At 39.6% G+C, this 19,594-nt stretch overlaps 1 protein-coding gene across 1 annotated transcript; it reads right to left on the minus strand.

Annotated features, from left to right (window-relative positions):
- Positions 1 to 16,320: 16,320 nt before the first annotated feature.
- Positions 16,321 to 18,740, minus strand: LOC149010902 (putative xyloglucan endotransglucosylase/hydrolase protein 28). The gene is made up of 4 exons (XM_089164023.1): positions 18,372 to 18,740; positions 18,145 to 18,245; positions 17,854 to 18,062; positions 16,321 to 17,188 (listed from the first exon to the last, which is right to left on the minus strand). The coding sequence occupies exons 1-4, from the start codon at positions 18,556 to 18,558 to the stop codon at positions 16,681 to 16,683; spliced, it is 1,005 nt and encodes a 334-aa protein (XP_089020149.1). The 5' UTR covers positions 18,559 to 18,740; the 3' UTR covers positions 16,321 to 16,680.
- Positions 18,741 to 19,594: the final 854 nt, after the last annotated feature.

A 19,594-nucleotide genomic window follows, 5' to 3' on the forward strand; every position in this document is an offset into this window, starting at 1 on the left:
GAAGTGTCAAAAGGACACCCCTCAATCCCAAACCATACCTAATCAAACACATTCTCAGATCAGTCATGACATACAAAATCAACAACTCGTCATACAGAGAGAATGTAAAAGCATAATCTCATCATTAAACCATATGCAGTAATAAGCATTTCATATAATCTTAAATAATGAAAAAGATGACATTAGTGAAGTGCTACTGTACTTACAGTAGTACATCAGAAGTATAAAATACAAGAACAGTAAGTAAACTCAGAGTTTCTTAATGTAGAAACCAAAGAGTACGCAATCTATGTTATTATGAAATAACTGTCCCTACCTTGATTATCGTCGAAGATAATCCAAAGATCAAAGAAAGAGGCTCCAAACTTAGTAAGTAGACCCCTAACAATCATAGATACAACATTAGGAAAGATGCCTAAAAGATCAAAGAGCAAACAAATCAAACAAAGCGAAAAACAAAGCTACTGCCTTCATTGGTCGATTGATTGGTCTACTGACCCAGTCGACCAACAGAGTCAGTACGAAGCAAATACGGGACATTTGATCCAAAACTCAATCTACAGGGTTCGGAACTTCACGAAACTTGGAGGAAAACTATATGATAGTATTCTAACACTAAGGGAGTAAAGATCGGGCACTAATAACGATAAAAAGCATTACCTTCAATTAAAATCATGTTTTTCTCCAATTGGGAGAAAAACCCTAGAATTCGATAAAATACAATATGGAAATCACAGCAAAGGCAAGGGATGATTTAGATCTCATCCAAGAACAAAGGTAATTAGAATTAATCACAAGTACATCATGAAAATTAGATCTAAATGATTACGAAATCAGATCCATAAGAAGAACTAGGGTTTCAAACGGATCTGACAAGAATTAGGGTTGAGATCTCTATGCTGATCATAAACCCTCAAGAAAAGAATAAGATTATGGAAGAGATGGTTGCAAGAATGCAGCATCTTCTTCCCAATCTTGATTAAGAATAGGATCGAAGAAAGAAAAATTTACAATTCAGAAGAGATACTAACCTTAGACTGACAGATCAGAGATGAGAGACTTCAGATCTGGCAGAGGGATCTTCGAAATCATCGAATAGAGTTTCAAACGAGTCTTCCCACGTTCTTAAAGTGTTTAGGAGGCAGAGGAAACTAAGAAACACGAAGTGTGTTTAAATAGAGAGTGAAAAACCTAAAATTGGAGTTTCTCGGATTTAACACACCATTGGTTGATTGATTGGTCTACTGACCCAGTCGACCAATCAGTCGACCAATCAGGTTAGCAAGGTTCAAACAAGGAATTGAAGGATCAAATGGACACTAAACCTCAAGGGCTTTTGCACACACATCAAGTGACATACCTAGTGTGTAGAAATGCCTTCAAACGAAGTCAGATAATACTCCAAGTCCTTCAACTAATCTCATCTTCAGACAGGTGCAGCTTTCTTTCCAAATCTGCACAGACTTCCAAGATTGGAACACCTACATCAACATCCATGGGTTCAGAGTCAAACTTTATATTTCCTACTGAGATGGCCCATAGTTGGCTTCTTCCTTTACTCCAGGTCTTCAGACCTAAAAACAACCGGGTTTCCGGGTCAGGGTTAGGGTTAGGGTTAGGTTAGGGCTGGATTTCACACCACCTGAGTCAAATTGAACGATACTCGATGAACTCCCAAGATTAAATGATGAGCTCTATGAAGTTATAGATTGATCTCAGAATCTCTGATGAGCTCATTTGATCGAAGGATTGAGCTCGGAAGTTTCTAATGAGCTCCACAAGTTCACAGACGAGCTCAGAATTCTGATGAGCTCTATGAAGCTATAGATTGATCTCAAAATTTCTAATGAACTCTCTCAACTGAAGGATGAACTCAGCGTTCAAGCAATTCCTCATAACTGGAGATGAGCTCTAGTACTAAAGAATTCTCACAGCTTATGCTAGACAAAAAATTGATTTCTCACAGCTAAGGTCAGATGAAGAATAAACTCAGGATGACCAGACAAAAGCCTAATCATAGGAAAAGCTTAAACCTCCTAACCAAAGTTTCAATTCAATTTCAACCTAATCAGCAAACTTGGGGGCTCATGTTGTGAATAAATTACCCAAACTCCGGTTCACACTGGACCAACCGGATTCAACCGGAGTCGCAAGTTGTACTATGGGTCCGCCCAAAAAATAAACAAGGATCAAATCTTGTCTGTCCAATCTAAAGTAATCATCCGACGGTAATCAACAAAAGAGAGCCACACAGGAAAGCTATAAATAGGAACGAAGCACACACAAAAGGTAACACATTCAAATTCTCAAGAACACTCACGCTCTTCCTGCTTTTTCCATTAAAGCTCTTCAGAAGCTCCGGAGAGCTTTGAAACCCTATTTCTTATCAACTACTGACTAGATCATCGAAGATGGAACATCGATCAAGCTGATCGGCTCCATTTCTAACAGATTTGCTTGTTTTACAGGAAGTGTGAGCTTGCTTGAACTAGATTGATCCAGATCTGATTGATTGGTGTGAAATTCTCTGTTCACAAATCCAGGCAAAATCTGCACCAACACATATTGACATCCTAGAGAGAGTAACTGATGCAAATTCAGTGAAACCCACTCCCAATGATGAAGGGTGTTGATTGTAATAGTAGGTGCTAGTGACGGGTACTGTGAAACCCGGCCCTAACCTTAACCCGGATACTCTTATGTCTGTAGGTTCGAAAACCCGAAGTAGAAGTGAAAGTCAACTATGGGCCATATCATTAGAAGATATGGTGTTCAACTCTGAACCCCTGGAGATTGACGATGATACCCCATACTTGAAGACCTTGTTGGATTTGGAAAAGATACTACACCTTGATGAAGAGAAGATTGGTTGATGACCTTAGAGCTTGGTTAAATATGATTTGAAGCCATTTTCCTATGCTAGGTAAGTTATAGTTTATGTGTTTAAAGTTTCGTTTGATTCCGATAAGAGAAAGACCCTCAAATCCCTAATTTAGGCTTTGCTAACAGCCTGAGTGACTGCCTGAGTCGACTGGGTCAGTCTACCCAGCCAATCGACCCAAGCAGACGGAATTTGAACAGAATCTTTTGTTTAGGTCTATGTTGATATATATACCATAGTACTTCATATTTTTAGTATCCCTAGCCTCCAAATTACTTAGAGAACGAAAGGAACTCCTCTCCAAGCCTCCAAGAGTGTTGAAGAAGATCAAACCTTGCAAACTTGCAAGTTCTATCTCTTGTTCTTCAATCAAAGGTTAGTATTCACTCTATTATGTTATTGATTCATTCTTACTATGATCATTCTCTTCTCTAAACTGAGATCATGAAGGAGATGTTGCATCCTTGCAATCATATCTTCTACAATCTCTTTTCATTCTCTATACTATGATCTTCATATTCATTCTCAATATGATTCTTATGATTTCTTCTTAAAACTATGATCATATTCTTATTTTGATTTCTTCTAGCATTATAGATGCATCTCTATGATTATTCATACTTCTGATTTATTGTATTCATATACTAGAATGAGATCTCATCATCTCTAGCTCATCTCTTTCATTCATATAAGTTTTCATTGAAAACTATGTTTTCTACCAAATTAGAAAGTATGATTCCAAATTAGTAAGTAATTGTTTTTATTGTCGTTTGATGTCTAACATGTGCTAGATAGTCTTAGAATATTGTGTTAGAAATTCCCTCCAAGTTTCGTAGCATTCCAGATTGTGTAGAATAGGTTTCGGATCAAAAATCTAATTTTTGACTCGTACTATTCACTGGGAAGATTGCCTGGGTCGATTGGATAGAATGGGATTTCTTCGTCCGTTTCGATTCGTTTGATGCTTATTCTTTTAGGACTGCTTCTTAATGAATATATGATGCTATAATAGGGTTTTTTTGCTAACCTTGGATCCATTCTCTTGTTCGTCCGGAATATCTTTGAACCTATTTAAGGTAAGGACAGTTATTACCATAATTACATAGATTGCATGAATCTTAGTTTCTAAATTCAGAACTACTTAGATTTGCAACTGTTATGATAGTTTCTATTATGATATGAATGCTGCAAGTACAGTAGGATCTTATTTCCTTATTTACTTTATGTACTTGGTCATGTATGAATACTTATTCATGTATGTTGAATGATCATTTGATCTTGTCTTAATATACTCTTTTATATGATGAGAAATCTGTTGTGGATGATATGACTGATTTGGGATTGTGATTGAATAGGTATGATTCAGGATTGGGGAATGTCCTTTTGACATTTCTATCCTTGGACATCAGTGGGAATAGTATGGGATATTTCCAATGTTGCCCTTTGACACTTTCCCGGATTATTTGTGAAACCCAGCCCTAACCTTGACCCGTAAACCTTGTTGTTTGTAGGTCCGACAACCCGAAGTAAAGCAAGAAGTCAATTATGGGCCATCCTAGTGGAAGACTTGGTGTTTGGCTTAGAATCCATGAGTGTTGATGACAGTGTTCCATTTATGGAAACTGCACCCTAATGAAGAAGGAATTAGTTGATGGACTTGGAGTACTCTCTGACTTGGGTCGAAGGCATTTCTACCTACTAGGTAAGTCACTTAGTGTGTGTGCAAAACCCCTTTATGTTTGGATTTGATCTGAGCTTTCAATCCCCTGTTTTGGACTTGCTGTCCTGATTGGTCGACTCATTGGTCGACTGGGCCAGTTGACCAATCAATCGACCAATGGGATCTGATTTGCTGATTAGGTCTTTGCTTGCGCTATTTAAGTCAATCTCGTGTCTACTTCGTATTTTCTGCCTCCAAACTCTTTGGAACGAACCAGAACCCTCTGTAAGTCATCTCCCTTGCATCCTTGGTGATTCTTTTGACGGATCTTTGTCAAATCTCTTGCATTTGCACAAAAAGGTATGTGATCATCCTCTTCTATGTTCCGTCTTTGATTCTCCATTACTTTTCTTTCCTTTTCTAATTGAGGACAGTAGAGGTGGTGTTGCATCTCTGTTGCAACTATCTCTTTACTCATTCCCTCTCTTTTCCTAAGGATCTAAAGCTTGGTGGATGATCTTCATCAAGATCATCACTCACTTTTGAAGGAAAACATGTATTTATTCTCTTTCCTGATTTAGATTGATGTTCTACAGTCTTAGATCTATTTCTCTAGGGAAACTATGCATGCTTTTCATGAATCCTTTATCATATTAGTGATCCATCATCCTATAGTTTCTCGTCCATGAATTTTGCTATGAATTCTTCAAGAACCATGATTGATCTAATTATGGTAAGTTTTTGTTTCCTAATTCGTAACTTGAAGACTTGATATGATTAGAGTTTTGAAGTCCTCTATATACTAGCATACTATCCTTGCAAATATTCCCTCTTGTTTGGTACCCTTTTGAACCACCAAATTCGGTTTTATATTCAAAAATCTCTAATTTTATAGGCCACTATCTCTGTTGGTCGACTCATTGGTCAACTGAGGCAGTAGACCAATCAATCAACCAAGGAGGACAGCAACCTCATATTTGGTCTGTTTTCATCTCCTTCCTTTTAGGTATCTTTCCTAATATGTTATATATACTTGTTTAGGACTTTCTTTCCAAGTTTAGACAAGGTCTTACTTGATTCCCCCAAGATCCTTTGTGAGTTATAAAAGGTAAGGATGGTTATTTCCTTAATAACATGGATTGCATGAATCTAGTTTCTATATTTGAATCTCTTTGGTTTATTTCCTTAATTAGATTCTTATACTGATATACTACTGATGCAACTACCTTGATTACAGTAGCATTACTTGTTGATGCAAAATTGATTCCTGTATGATTTACTTACTAATTATATGCAAGTTGGATGTTGTTATTGATTTCTTTCCATATAAGAAGTTACCATATATGTGTTATGATGGATTTATGTTTGTGAATGATTAAGTATGGTTTGGAAAGGGGAGGTGTCCTTTTGACACTTCTGTCCTTGGACAACTACGGGAATATTATGGGATGTTTCCAAAGATGCTCTTTGGACACCTTCCTAAACTGTTGGATGACATATTTAGGGCTGTCTAGTAGTGTTTGGCTAGAATGTCCTATTATGTCAGACCCTAATCGGAGGGGTATTGAGACCAAACGACCCGTGGTAGCAATGGGGATTCATGGGCGCTCAAGACCGGTAACCAACCCGTGAGAGGACAAGAATCACATTGTGGGGGCCATTTGTTGGTAGGGTTGCATATGGATAAACTTGGGCTCACAGGCGCTTAAGACCGGTAACCAACCCGTGAGGGGACGTGAGAGCTTCCCTTTTACCATATGTGGATAACCAATAGGGTTGATGAGTCCGTAGTCAGGGACCATGAGGACTCTAGTGTGAAGGATATCGGAAAGGATCGTCAGGGGCGAGGAATGGACGTATCTGGATTTGACTTTATGTAACTAAGTAGGAGACTTGCATTTGGCTAGGCTTTGACCCTGACATGCGCCAGTACTTAGACCAATGGTGATGTGAGACAGCGGTGGCTTAACCCCCAACCATGGAATGTCCCGAGGGATGTCGGACCCACTACCAAAAGGCGTTGTGTGATGAGACCTTCCTAAAGAAGTACGGTGCTATGACTTAAAGCATGTCTGCCAATAGAGACCAGCATACGTAGAGTTAGGATCATATTGCATCATGTGTTTCATATCATATAGCATCTTACTTTGCTTTGAATTCCTGCTATTTATGTTGTTATGGATTAGCTGCCTTACTGAGTTTCATTGAAACTCACTCCTTTTTGTACAATATCTTTTGTTGGATTACTCTACATGTATTGATGACTATGAAGGTCAATATGAGGAAGCGCGAACTGAAGAGGCGTACTTTACACAAGGTGTTGGCTACCATGAAGATTACATTGAGGATTCCTCGAGTGGTCTTACTTGTTACCAGGATTAGCCCTACTGTGGAGTGGGAGCGTCTGAGTGTCATTGATGAAGTCTATGTTTATGAAGACATTCTTTATAAAGTAGAATAGACTCTAGCTTAGTTTGTTATATCTTTCTTTCTTGTCTTTAGAACCAGTTGTAATTTTCTTTTGACTTGCGATCTACTTTCCGTTGTTTATAGAGTGAGATTCCACCTCACTTTACTTTATGATTTAGACATTTTGATTGTCTTTCATACTCTGATGATATATGATTTATTCTTTCCTTATTTGGATCTTTTGATTCCACTTTGTACATTGATTATTTATGTTCATGATTATGTTATTGTCTATGTGGGAGGTTAATTACCTCGATACTTGATCTTCGGAGCTGTGGATCACACACTTGGGTATGCCAGGTAGGGTACCGACTGGGTGGATGTGACAGTATTTGTTTGTCATGCCTAGGAATTGTCTAGTAGTGTTTGGCTAGGATATTCCCTGTTATATCAGACACGATTCGAAAGGGTATTGAGACCGAATGACCCATGGTAGCAATGGGGATTCATGGGCGTTCAAGACCGGTAACCATCCTATGAGAAGACATGAATCACATTGTGGGGGCCATTTATTGGTAGGGTTGCATTTAGTAGACTTGGCTGTCACATCCACCCAGCCGATACCTTACCAGGCATACCCAGGTATGTGATCCACAGTCCCGAAGATCAAGTATTGAGCAACCATGCCTCCCACATACGCGATAACACAATCATGAACAATAATAATCAAGGTAAAAGCATATAATAAAAGAATTCATGAATAAGATAAGACAGATAATCATAGTGCGGAATAAGATGATACCAAAATGTATATGGAAAATCCAAGAAGTGAGAGAGTGATCAGAAGTCACTTCCTCAATGGCAGCGGAAAGTAGATAATTCAAGTTAAGTTACAGCACCAACATCTAAAGAGTATATCAAAGAGAGTTAAGTTACTGATCCGGTCTTAAAGAAGAATTCAAAAATGTAACACTAAACAAATGATTCCTCTGTCACATATAGTATGTCCTCATAACTATAAATATCATAAGTCTAGCACAGCTACTCCCACACCCATATCGGGCTAATCCTAGTGCAAAGCATAATCCTCTTAGGTACCCTCACCGTGATCTTCATAGTAGCCACTACCTTGAGGGTAGTATGACTCATCATAGGGTGCCTCGAAGGACGTGCCATCAGTCTCTTCAAAACCTGTAGAATAGTCTAACAAAACAATTGCACAAAAAGGAATGAGTTGAAAAGAACTCAGCAAGGCAGTTAATCCATAATACATAAGTCATATGATACAAGTCATAACATGATGCGAAATGATATGAGACAGATGATGCAAATATGATTCTAACTCTACATATGCTAGTCTCTAAGGTAGACATGCTTTAAGTCATAGCACCATACTTCCTTGGGTAGGTCTCAAATCACTCCTCCCTCAACCATCTCGGTATCTTGGGTTCTCCGATGGGAATTGGGTCCGGCATCCCTCGGGACATTCCATGGCTAGGATTTAGGTCACCACTCTCTCACATCACCATTGGTATAAGTATTGGCGCATGTCACCGTAAAGCCTAGCCCAATGCCAGTCATCTACTCAGTCATATCATGTTAGATCCATAACGTCCATTCTTCGCCCCGGGCGATCCTTTCCGGTATCCTTCACAATAGAGTCACAGATATTACTCACCGGACTCATCAACCCTATTGGTCATCCACAAATAGTAGACAGGAAGCTCTCATGTCCTCTCACGGATATGACTCACCGGTCTCGAGCGCCCGTGAGCCCAAGTCTAGCTATTTGCAACCCTACCAATAATGGCCCCTTTTAGGTATCTGTAATATGATTTATGTCCTCTCACGGGTTGGTTACTGGTCTTGAGCGCCCATCAAATCATACCACTACCACGGGTCGTTCGGTCTCAATACCCTTCCAATTCGGGTCTAATACGACAGGGACATCCTAGCCATACATCTAGACAAGTCCTATGTATGTCATCCAATAATTTGGGAAAGCGTCGATGGACACCTTCGGAGAACATCACATACTATTCCCTCCGATGTCCAAGGACAAAAATGTCAGTAGGACATTCCTCAATCCCAAATCATACTTATCCAATCACATTCTCAATTCATCATATCACACTTACATGATACATCACCATATTGAAAGACATATCATAACATCGCATGATCAAGTGTATAAGTAAGTAACAAGAATTAAATAGACTTGATATAAAAGAGTAAATAAACATGTTGCTACTGTTACAAGGTAACTACAATAGTCATATGATGTCTAAATACAACTAATAAGATGAGCCTACTAAGTTGTCAACATCAATGTATTAATCACATAATCTATGTCATATTGGTATCACCGTCCTTACCTTAATTGAATCGAAAATAATAGCAAGTACCACTTAGAATAGTCCCCAACTTAGTGCTTCAACCCTAGACAACATATATGCAACATTAGAGAAGGAAACAATCAAATCGGAGATCAAATGGAGCAAAACGAGTAAGTATAGAGTTGTTGTCCTCATCTGGTCGACTGACTGGTCAACTGACTCAGTCGACCAAGATGAACAGTAACGGGCTGAATAGTGAATTTGGCCCGAAACCGATCTTCCGGGGTTCGGATCGATCTGAAACTTGGAGGGATTGATTATAGCAGTATAAGAACACTATACAACAATATTATCATGATCCAATGGTCCAATTAGGAATACCCAAATTTAGACCCTATGTTCTATATGCTAAACATCAAGAATTGAAATGGAATTTGTTGCAATGGCAAGGAATGATGGGGAATCAGCTAAGGAAGTGATAAGAACTAGATTAGAATCATAAACCAATAATAAATCAGACCTAGAATACATCTACACATCAGTAGATCAAAGAACAAGTTGAAATGAAAGGAATCATGGAAATGCAATGCTAGTGTGAAACCCAACCCTAACCTTGACCCGAAAATCCTGTTGTTTGTAGGTCCAGCAACCCGAAGTAAGGCAAGAAGTCAGCTTTGGGCCATTCAGTAGAAGACTTGGTGGCTGGATTGAAATCCTTGAGTGTTGATGTCAATGTTCCATTTATGGAAACTGCACCCTGTTGAAGATCGGATTAGTTGATGGACTTGGCGTGCTCTCTGTATTGGTTCAAAGGCATTTCTACCTACTAGGTATGTCACTTTAGGTGTGTGCAAAACCCCTTGATGTTTGGACTCGATCTAAGCCTTCAATTCCCTATTTTGGTCTTGCTGTCCTGATTGGTCGACCAATCAATCGACCAATTGATTTTTTTTTTGTAAATTAGGTCATGGCTACGCTATTTAAGTCTAATCTCGGGAATACTCTGCCTCATCTGCCTCCTAAGCCTCTGGAACGTGTTAGAACTCCATTCTAATCAATTCCCTTGCATCCTTGGTTGATATCTCGCAAGAACTGAAGTGATCTCCTTCCTCCTGCAACAAAGGTATGTCTATGTTCTCTTTTTCTTCCCATCTCTGATTTTCTTTTCTTTGATCTGTTCTTGGTTGGGATCAGGAAGATGATGCTGCATTCTTGCAACCATCTATTCCATGATCTCATTCGATTCTTTAAGATCTATGATCATCGTCATGATCTTAACCCTAACCAGTTGAACTCTTGAACCCTAGCCAATTAAATTCTTGTGACCCTAACCCTTGAATGATCTTTCTGGAAACCTTTTGGTAACCTCCCATGTGAGGGAAACCTCATAGGTAATATTTAGGTTAATCTAAATTTGATCTTCTATGTTTTTCTTGTTATTATTGGCCAACAATTTACTTCCCTTTCATCCTGTGATCTTAACCTTTCATGAGAGCCAAAAAAGGTTGAAACCCTAACTTCTTGGATATATGTTATTGACCCTGTTAATAGCCAATTAATGTGTTTTTCTTACAAGAATTGTAACCTATCATCCTCTAATTTTTTATCCTTGATCATACTATGTTTTCTTCATGATCCATGATTTAACCTAATTAGGTTAACTTTTTGGTTCCTGAGTTGTGACTTGGAAACTTGATTTGGTTGGTGGTTTGATGTCCTCCATATACTAGGATGCTGCCATTGTAGTTTCCCCCTTATTTTGTACCCTTTTGAACCACCAAATTCGGTTTCTTTTTCTAAAAATTCGGATTCTTGAAGGCCACTGTCTCTGTTGGTCGACTCATTGGTCGACTGGGGCAGTAGACCAATCAATCGACCAATGAGTACAGCAACCTCATTCTTGGTCTGTTTTGGTTGATTTGATATCTTTCCTTCTATGTATCTTTCCTAACATGTTGTATACACTTGTTTAAGACTTTCTTTTTAGGTTTAGTCAAGGTCTTACTTGATTCCCTAAGTTCCTTTACGAGTTAGAAGGTAAGGACAGTTATTCTTTAATTACATAGATCGCATACTCTCTGGTTTCTACCTTATGAAACTATGAGTTTACCTACTGTTGTTATACTTTATATTTCTGATTTACTACTGTGAGAACAGTAGCACTTGCTTATGTTTTCTTTTTATTATTTAAGCTTATGTGAATTGCTTATTACTATATTGTTTAACGATTAGATCATGACTGTATACTCTTTTGTATATGATGAACTGTTGATTGTGTATGTCATGTCTGATTTGAGATTGTGTCTGATTAGGTATGATTTGGGATTGAGAGGTGTCCTTTTGACACTTCTGTCCTTGAACATTATCGGAAATAGTATGGGATGTTTCCGGGGTTGCCCATCGACGCTTTCCCGAATTATTGATTGTCATACCTAGGACTGTCTAGTAGTGTTTGGCTAGGATGTCCCCGTTATATTAGACCCAAATCGGAAGGGTATTGAGACCGACGACCCATGGCAGCAATGGGGATTCACGGGCGCTCAAGACCGGTAACCAACCCGTGAGAGGACGGGAATCACATTGTGGGGGCCATGTATTGGAGGGTTGCATATGGCTGGACTTGGGCTCATGGGCGCTCGAGACCGGTGAGTTATATCCGTGAGGGGACATGAGAGCTTCCCGTTTGCCATATGTGGATAACCAATAGGGTTGATGAGTCCGTAGTCCGGGACTATTAGGACTCTAGTGGAAAGGATACAAGAAAAGATCCCGAGAGGGGAGGAATGGAAGTATCTGGACATGAGTTGATGTAACTGAGTAGATGACTTGCATTGGGCTAGGTTTTACCCTGATATGCGCCAGTACTTAGACCAAATGGTGATGTGAGAGAGCGGTGACTTAACCCCCAGCCATGGATTGTCCCGAGGGATGCCGGTCCCACTACCAACAGGAGCCGTACGGGTGACCTACCCAAAGAAGTATGGTGCTATGACTTAAAGCATGTCTGCCAATAGAGACCAGCATACATAGAGTTTAGATGCATACATACATTATCTGTTTCATACTGCATGGCATCTTGCTATGTTCTACCACATGTTATTTATGTTGTTATGGATTAACTACCTTACTGAGTTTCTTCGAAACTCATTCCTTTTTGTACAATCTCTTGTTAGACTATCCCACAGGTACTGATTACTATGACGGACAGTACGATGAAGTGCAAGCCGATGGAGCGTACTACACGCAAGGTGTTGGCGACAATCAAGATTACTCTGATGATCCCTCAGTTGATCAAGTTTCGTACTACGATTAAAGGCAACGTGGAGTTGGAACATCTCCGTTGGATTGATGAAGTCCACTATTTTGAAGATGTCATCTATAGGATAGAAGACTCTTAAGTTTTGATATCTTTCTTATTTCCTTTGTTTTAGTTGTAATTCCTTTTAGACTTACATACTACGTTCCACTGTATTTGTGGAGTGAGTTTCCGCCTCACTTTACTTCTTTTGATATCTACAGATATCTGGTATCATTTTCCGCACTCTAACTATATTGTTTATTCATTTCTTGTTTTGAACCTTGTTTATAATATTAAACCTTGATTATTTCCTGTTTATGATTATGTTATTGAATATGTGGGAGGATGATTTCCTCGATACTTGATCTTCAGGGCTGTGGATCACACTCTCGAGTATGCCAATTAGGGTACCGGCTGGGAGGATGTGACAGCTAGTCATTGAAATGGAAGCATAGCATAGCAAGGATGGAAGGAAAACAATGGAAATGAAAGGGGAAACACATGACCAAGTGTTTGCAAGGTTGCGGCACTTTAGCCATGGTCTCAATAGCAAGAAAGAGTAGAGGAATGAGTAGAATAGAGGATGAGATGGAGAAATCATACCTTGAGGAAGCAATGGAGATGGAATGCAATGATTGAGGCCAATATTCTTCACCAACTTCAAGAAATGGCTTTGAGAAGGTCACTCCTCGTTCTCTGGAGTCCAAATGATTAGGGTAGGGTTCTATTCACGAGGTCCCAATAAGTAGGCTTAAAATAATCAAGAATTTTGGAATTTTTGCATTTATTAATCTGCTGGTCGACTAAGCCTGAACAGCAACTTATGACAGGGAATTGGAAGGCCAGACTGATCCAAATTGAGTTGGGTTTTCTCCTACAAGTCAATCAACAAGTCTAGATTAGAGAAATACCTTTGGAACGAGATCGGAAGCACATCACGTACTTCAACTAAGCTTCCCCCTTTCTAGGTGCAGTTTCTCACTGAACACTGACAGTGTATCCAAGTAAGGGGCATCACTGTCAATATCCATAGGCTCTGAGTCATACACTGAATCTTCAACTTTGAGGGCCCACAAGTCTCTTCTTCCACTACTCCAGGTCTTCAGATCTACAAACACCAAGGGATCCGAGTCAGGGTCAGGGTTAGGATAGGGCTGGATTTCATATGGGCTCATGGGTGCTCAAGACCAATAGCCAATCCGTGAGGGGACATGAGAGCTTTCCGTCTATTATTTGTGGATGACCAATAGGGTTGATGAGTCCGTAGTCTAGGACTATGCTGACTCTAGTGTGATCGATACTGGAAAGGATCACCTGGGGCGAGGAATGGACGTATCTGGATCTGAGTTGATATAACCAAGTAGATGACTTGCATTTGGCTAGGCTTTACCCTGACATGCGCCAATACTTATGACCAATGGTGATGTGAGAGAGAGGTGACCTAAACCCCAACCATGGGATGTCCAAGAGGGATGCAAGACCCAACTACCACCGGCAGACCCAAGATGCCAAGATGGCTGAGGGGGAGTGAATGAGATTCCTAAAGAAGTATGGTGCTATGATTTAAAGCATGTCTACCTATACAGACCAGCATACATAGAGTTAGACTCATACATGCATTGTCTGTCTCATGTTATATCGCATCATGCTATATATTTGCTATCATGTTATTTATGTTGTTATGGAATGACTTGCTTTGCTGAGTTCTCTTGAACTCACTCCTTTTGTACAATATCTTTTGTTAGATTATTCTACAGGTGTAGATGACTATGAAGGCCAATATGAAGAAGCGTATTACACGCAAGGTGTTGGCAACTATGGAGATTACGTTGATGATCCCTCGAGTGATCATGTTACGTACCATGATTAGCCCTACTATGGAGTGGGAGCGTCTGTGCTTGATTGATGAAGTATATGTTTATGAAGACGTTCTTTATAAAGTAGAATAGACTCTAGCTTAGTTTGATTATTATTTCTTTCTTTTCTTATGGAACCAGTTGTAATCTCCTTTTGACTTTTGAACTACATTCTGCTGTACTCGTGGAGTGAGATTCCGCCTCACTCTACATTTTGATTATACATATATGTTGGTATCATTTCTGCACTCTGATGATTATTTCATTACTTTGCTTTGATCTATTAATTTACATTGTTAACCTTGATTTAGTCTTGTTCTTGGTTATATTATTGTGAATGTGGGAGGTTGATTTCCTCGATACTGATCTTCGGGATTGTGGATCACACACTCGGGTATGCCAGGTAGGGTACCAGCTGGGTGGATGTGACAGGTACAACTTGATGAATTTGTAAGTAGTTGAAAGTGATATTACTGAAGAAAAACTTGAAAACTGTATTGCTTCTGAAATAAGCTTAAATCCTAAACAATCTTCTTGTATAATAAACCGATAGTAATGGATCTCTCTACACCACAACTGCATTGTCATTCCTTCAAATTACCTTGCTTTGGCATGTTACCAGTTCACAAATTTGGGAACAATTGCAGAGAGTCCAGTTCAATCTCATCATCACAGAAGAATGGAAAACAAACAATTGAAAGAATTGAGGAGAAATATCCAAACTGATGCTTTGAAACAAGTGATTGCAGCTATCATAAAGTTCAGAAAGAAGAAGGCCTGAAGGTGATAAAGAATCTGGGCCCAAGGAATGTTATCAACTTCTTGACCTTTCTCTATTTAATGGCAACTGAGGCAGACTTCACTGGTTGTAATTCCTTGGATCCATCTGGTAGGAATGGCAGATCAGGATGCTTGCACACCTGATGATGAAATAAGAAAATTTCAGATATTATACTGGGGATGTTGAAAAAGGAATATTTCATTTTCACTCACTCTTGACCCTTCAAACAAAAATCTAAGTTGGCCACTACTGGTGCTCCCAGCTCTTTCAACAACAGCTCAGAAAGGATGACTCTGACAAAGATGGAAATGGCCATACTTCACAGGTGTGGCTTGTCTTCCTCTTCTCTCTTTATGTCTGAGAAAGAGAGCATGGCAGAGGACAAACTGATGACGATGGAGACCCAAATGGCTGTAGTGTGGAGTCTTTTCCCCCTCTTCTTTCAACCTTCCAAACTTGATTTTTACACTTTTGTGGTAGATAGTCTGAACAGAACACAATCTTGTCTTCTTTTCCTCCTGGGCTTATGAGAACACAAGGCTGGCTGAACTGCCTATAGAGGCCAACATGGGTGTGTTGAGATCTTTTAAGTGCTTTTACACACAGAAATGGCCAAGCCCTTTGTATCTGCTCTATGTGCTCAACTAGCTCTTCTGGGTATACAACCCTTCAGTGGAATTGAACAAACAAGAGAACAGTTCATCTTACCGATGTTCTACTCAAGCATCAACCATCTGGGTTCGTTTCAGTGACTCAGTTCACTGCTTAAATTAGCAATTGAGCAGAAAATACATGGAACTGCTCTACATAAACTACAAATTTCGGTAATGTTCATGGGACCCTTCGGATTTGAAATCTTCCCGTCAAACAGAACAAAACCAAAAGGCCATACGTTAGTACTTCCAAATGATTCCCAACCGCCTCCAACTGGAAGGACTTTTTGGACCCATCTTTTTCTCCCATTTAAAACAAATCTATTTAGGATTCCTTCCTCTAATGTGCTTATCTTTAGCAGTTGGTCCCCTCCAACCCTTTTGATAAACTGTCCCGCACCAACACGTACCAATGGGAGATGTTGAAAGAGAAAAAACAAGCCTGTGGCTCAATATAAGTAAGCATCATATCCTCACAGAACTTTATTCAAACAGACGGGAGCATAAATTACAATAATCATAGAATTCAACAATGGCAAAGAGAGAGAGAAGGCACAGCAAGGATCAAGCCAACTATATGTATCAAATTGAAAATGGCTGGAGAAAAACTAAGAAAATGAATACTATCAAACTAGTATATACCATATGAAGTCATATATGAGCTAACCAACCCAAATAAACCTCTCCTCTCTATTCACATAAACGGCCCCACGGATGAGTTAACCATAACCAAGTAAACCTTGCCCATATGAATAAAAAGAACATTAATAGAGAAATTACAATTCAATTCAATCAAAGTTTCTCTTCTAGAGGGCGGTTCTGCCAGCAGCTCTGCTTCGGTGGTGGTGTTGCTTCCCACGGTGATGCCGGCCTCCATTGAACGTAACAGGATCAAACCCACGTAGCCGTTCTGCTTCCTGTGAGTTGATAAGACATTCCGCTGGCACAGTTGGGTATCGAACCCGGTCATAGCAATATGAGTAATGCAAATGACTCTTCCTGAAATTGAGCATTTTGGATCTCTGCGCTGAATTGCTATGGGTTTCGACATCAAGAGCATCAATAGAATCACCAGTACCACACTTCTTCAACGAGAATTCAATCGGGTAGATGGCACAGCCATGGAGCACCAACTCTGAGAATTCAGCAATGTAAGGGGCATACTTGTAATTCACTTTGAACTTGCCACCGTTGGTAGCCCATGTAGAACCATCCCATATGGTGGCGTACAAGGACATTGGCTTGGATGGGAAGTCTCCACCCATTGATTTAGTCCTCTTAATCTCTCTTATTGGAACATCGTCCACATAAAATCTGATCCAAAAAAGAAAAAGAGGACAAAAAAAGAACCACATATCAACATAACCCGACAAAGCATAAGCACAGAGGAAATCCCAAAAAAACTATGGATTTATTCTGATTTTTAATTTGAACATCGCAGCAGAAATTAGTATTTGAACAACTAGGAAGATTTTCTAATTTTCAGTCAAGGAAGATCAGACACAAGAAAGCACAAGAAGAAGAATCAAATCTTTTCAACAATTCATTCTAATCTTAATTTTAAAATCATTGAAGAAATTACACGGTGTGTGAAGTGTGGAGATTGAATCTAGAAAGGAAAAAGCACAAGCCAGAGGCGGGAAAAATCCTCTCCTGAGATTAGTAACAATAATAGTAACTGAGATTAGTTTTAAATTTTTAAAAAGATAACTTGAAGGAAGGGACCCATAATTTAACTAAATTTCCTATCAGGGAAGGAACTACCTACATACCATTGCGACCCTTACCCAGACAAGAAAATTTCTGCAAAAGAATTTTTCAGGAGAGGATCTTTACGCATCGAAACACCCAAAAATTGGTGGATTAGAAGCAGAGTTCGTATGAGTAAATAAGTTTTGAAGAAGAAAAGGAATCCATTAAAGTAGCAGATGAATATCAAAAGATAGAAATTCTAAAAGACGTGTTCAGATGATGCTTACACGATGAGATTCTCAGTCCACAGAATGCTATACTGATGATAATCTTCTGTAGGATCAAACCAGAGACCGTATCTTTCTTCCCTTCCGATGTTCGTGCTTCCATTTCCATAAATATTGGTTTGAATCCGCCATTCCTTGCCTCGAATATTTCCCAGGAACTCGAAATCCAATTCGTCATGGTTCGTCTCAAACATATCTCCATTTGACATCTAAAACCAAACCCACCATCAAAAGCAGTAAAAGTTTACAAAAAGAACCCAAAACTTGACGAACCATCCGACTAAAACTCACATAAAACGCGACAACAACGCCGGCCGTGTAATCTGCTGGAAGCTTAATCGAGGCACTGAAGAACCCATGCAAGTAAAGATCCTGAGAGACAAACCCAGAACCTGTTTTTTCCAAAGAAGATCAGAGAAGGAATTAAAAAGAACAATATCAAGTGGAAAGGGAAGAAGCAGTAAAGAAACATAGGAACAGAGTAGAACTTCGTAAGAAACGAAGAAAAAATAACGAACCTGTTCTTTCATTTAACGAGATATGAACGGTTTTTCCATCTTTTAATATCAGGAGATTATCATCTCCAAACAAATGAGAATAACCTTCATCGAATGACAAGAAAGGTAGCTTCTGATTCTTAATTGCAGATGCAGAAGCCAAAACCAACACAGAAAGAACCATAAAAAACCCCAAGCTACAATCCATAATTCTTTTTATATTATTTATCTCTCCCACTTCCTCCTTTTATTTTCTTCTTCAGAAGGAGCTCGATCGCTACAGTAATGGCAATCAACTCAGAAAAGTCATTTCTCTGTTGAAGAAAGAAAGAAAGAAAGAAACAGAGGGAGTGACACTGTGAGTCTAGGAAAACCAAGACAATGCGGTTCCTCTCTTTTATTTAGGGAAAACGAAGTGAGGTGTCAGGTTGACAGTATTTGATCTTAAGATTATAGAGTTCAATTAAAAATAAATTAAGTTGTCTGATGCGTCCAAAATCTGCTCAGCCCTTAGATCTCCTAGTGATGACCTGCAAAACGAAAGCGTCAGATGTGGCCCGACCGCTGGGGTCGGGAGTCCACCTCCGAAGGCTAAGTCAGTTGATGAACTTAATCACAAACGGCTCTGCTAGAAGCACAGAGCTAAGGAATGAAGAACTGGGAAAGGTGATCTAGATAGCAGGGCGCTGATAGTTTAAGTCTATCAGTATGTATCTGAACCTGAGTCTCAGATTGTGTGTTTTCGATCCCCTCACCTCGTATGGTAGTGAGGTTTATATAGAGTGTACCTTCGAATCTCCTTCGTTGGATGCACTTGAGCCTTCTTCGGGTAGTCGTTGGATCTTAACAGATAGATCCGTTCAGCAACAGACTTCTACTAGTTTGGACTAGTAGAGGACTCCTGAGATAACCTTTAGGTTATGTGATGATTATCCCTCCGATAATGATTATCCGCAGCCGTCAATTCGAGTCTACCATCATTAGGGTAATTACCCAAATCCATAAGTAGGATTAGGGCACGCTTGTAGCTGAATAAGCTTTCTTCTTCAGTAAGCCATCTTCTGGATCCGGTTCGCTCGGGAGCGAGTCGGTTCCCTCTGTCTCGACCTGGGTCGAGGGTCGAACCAGGTATGAACCCGATTTGATCATAATTTTTCCGTATCACAAGCCCCCCAGACCAAGCGTTCGGTCGATCCCGAGGGCTTGGTTTTTAACTGGGTTCTTCGTCAGGCGATAATCTCTGC

The sequence above is a fragment of the Hakea prostrata genome, chromosome 7 (genome assembly GCF_041222555.1).
Source record: "Hakea prostrata isolate BN-2017 chromosome 7, UWA_Hpros_2, whole genome shotgun sequence".
NCBI lineage: Eukaryota > Viridiplantae > Streptophyta > Magnoliopsida > Proteales > Proteaceae > Hakea > Hakea prostrata.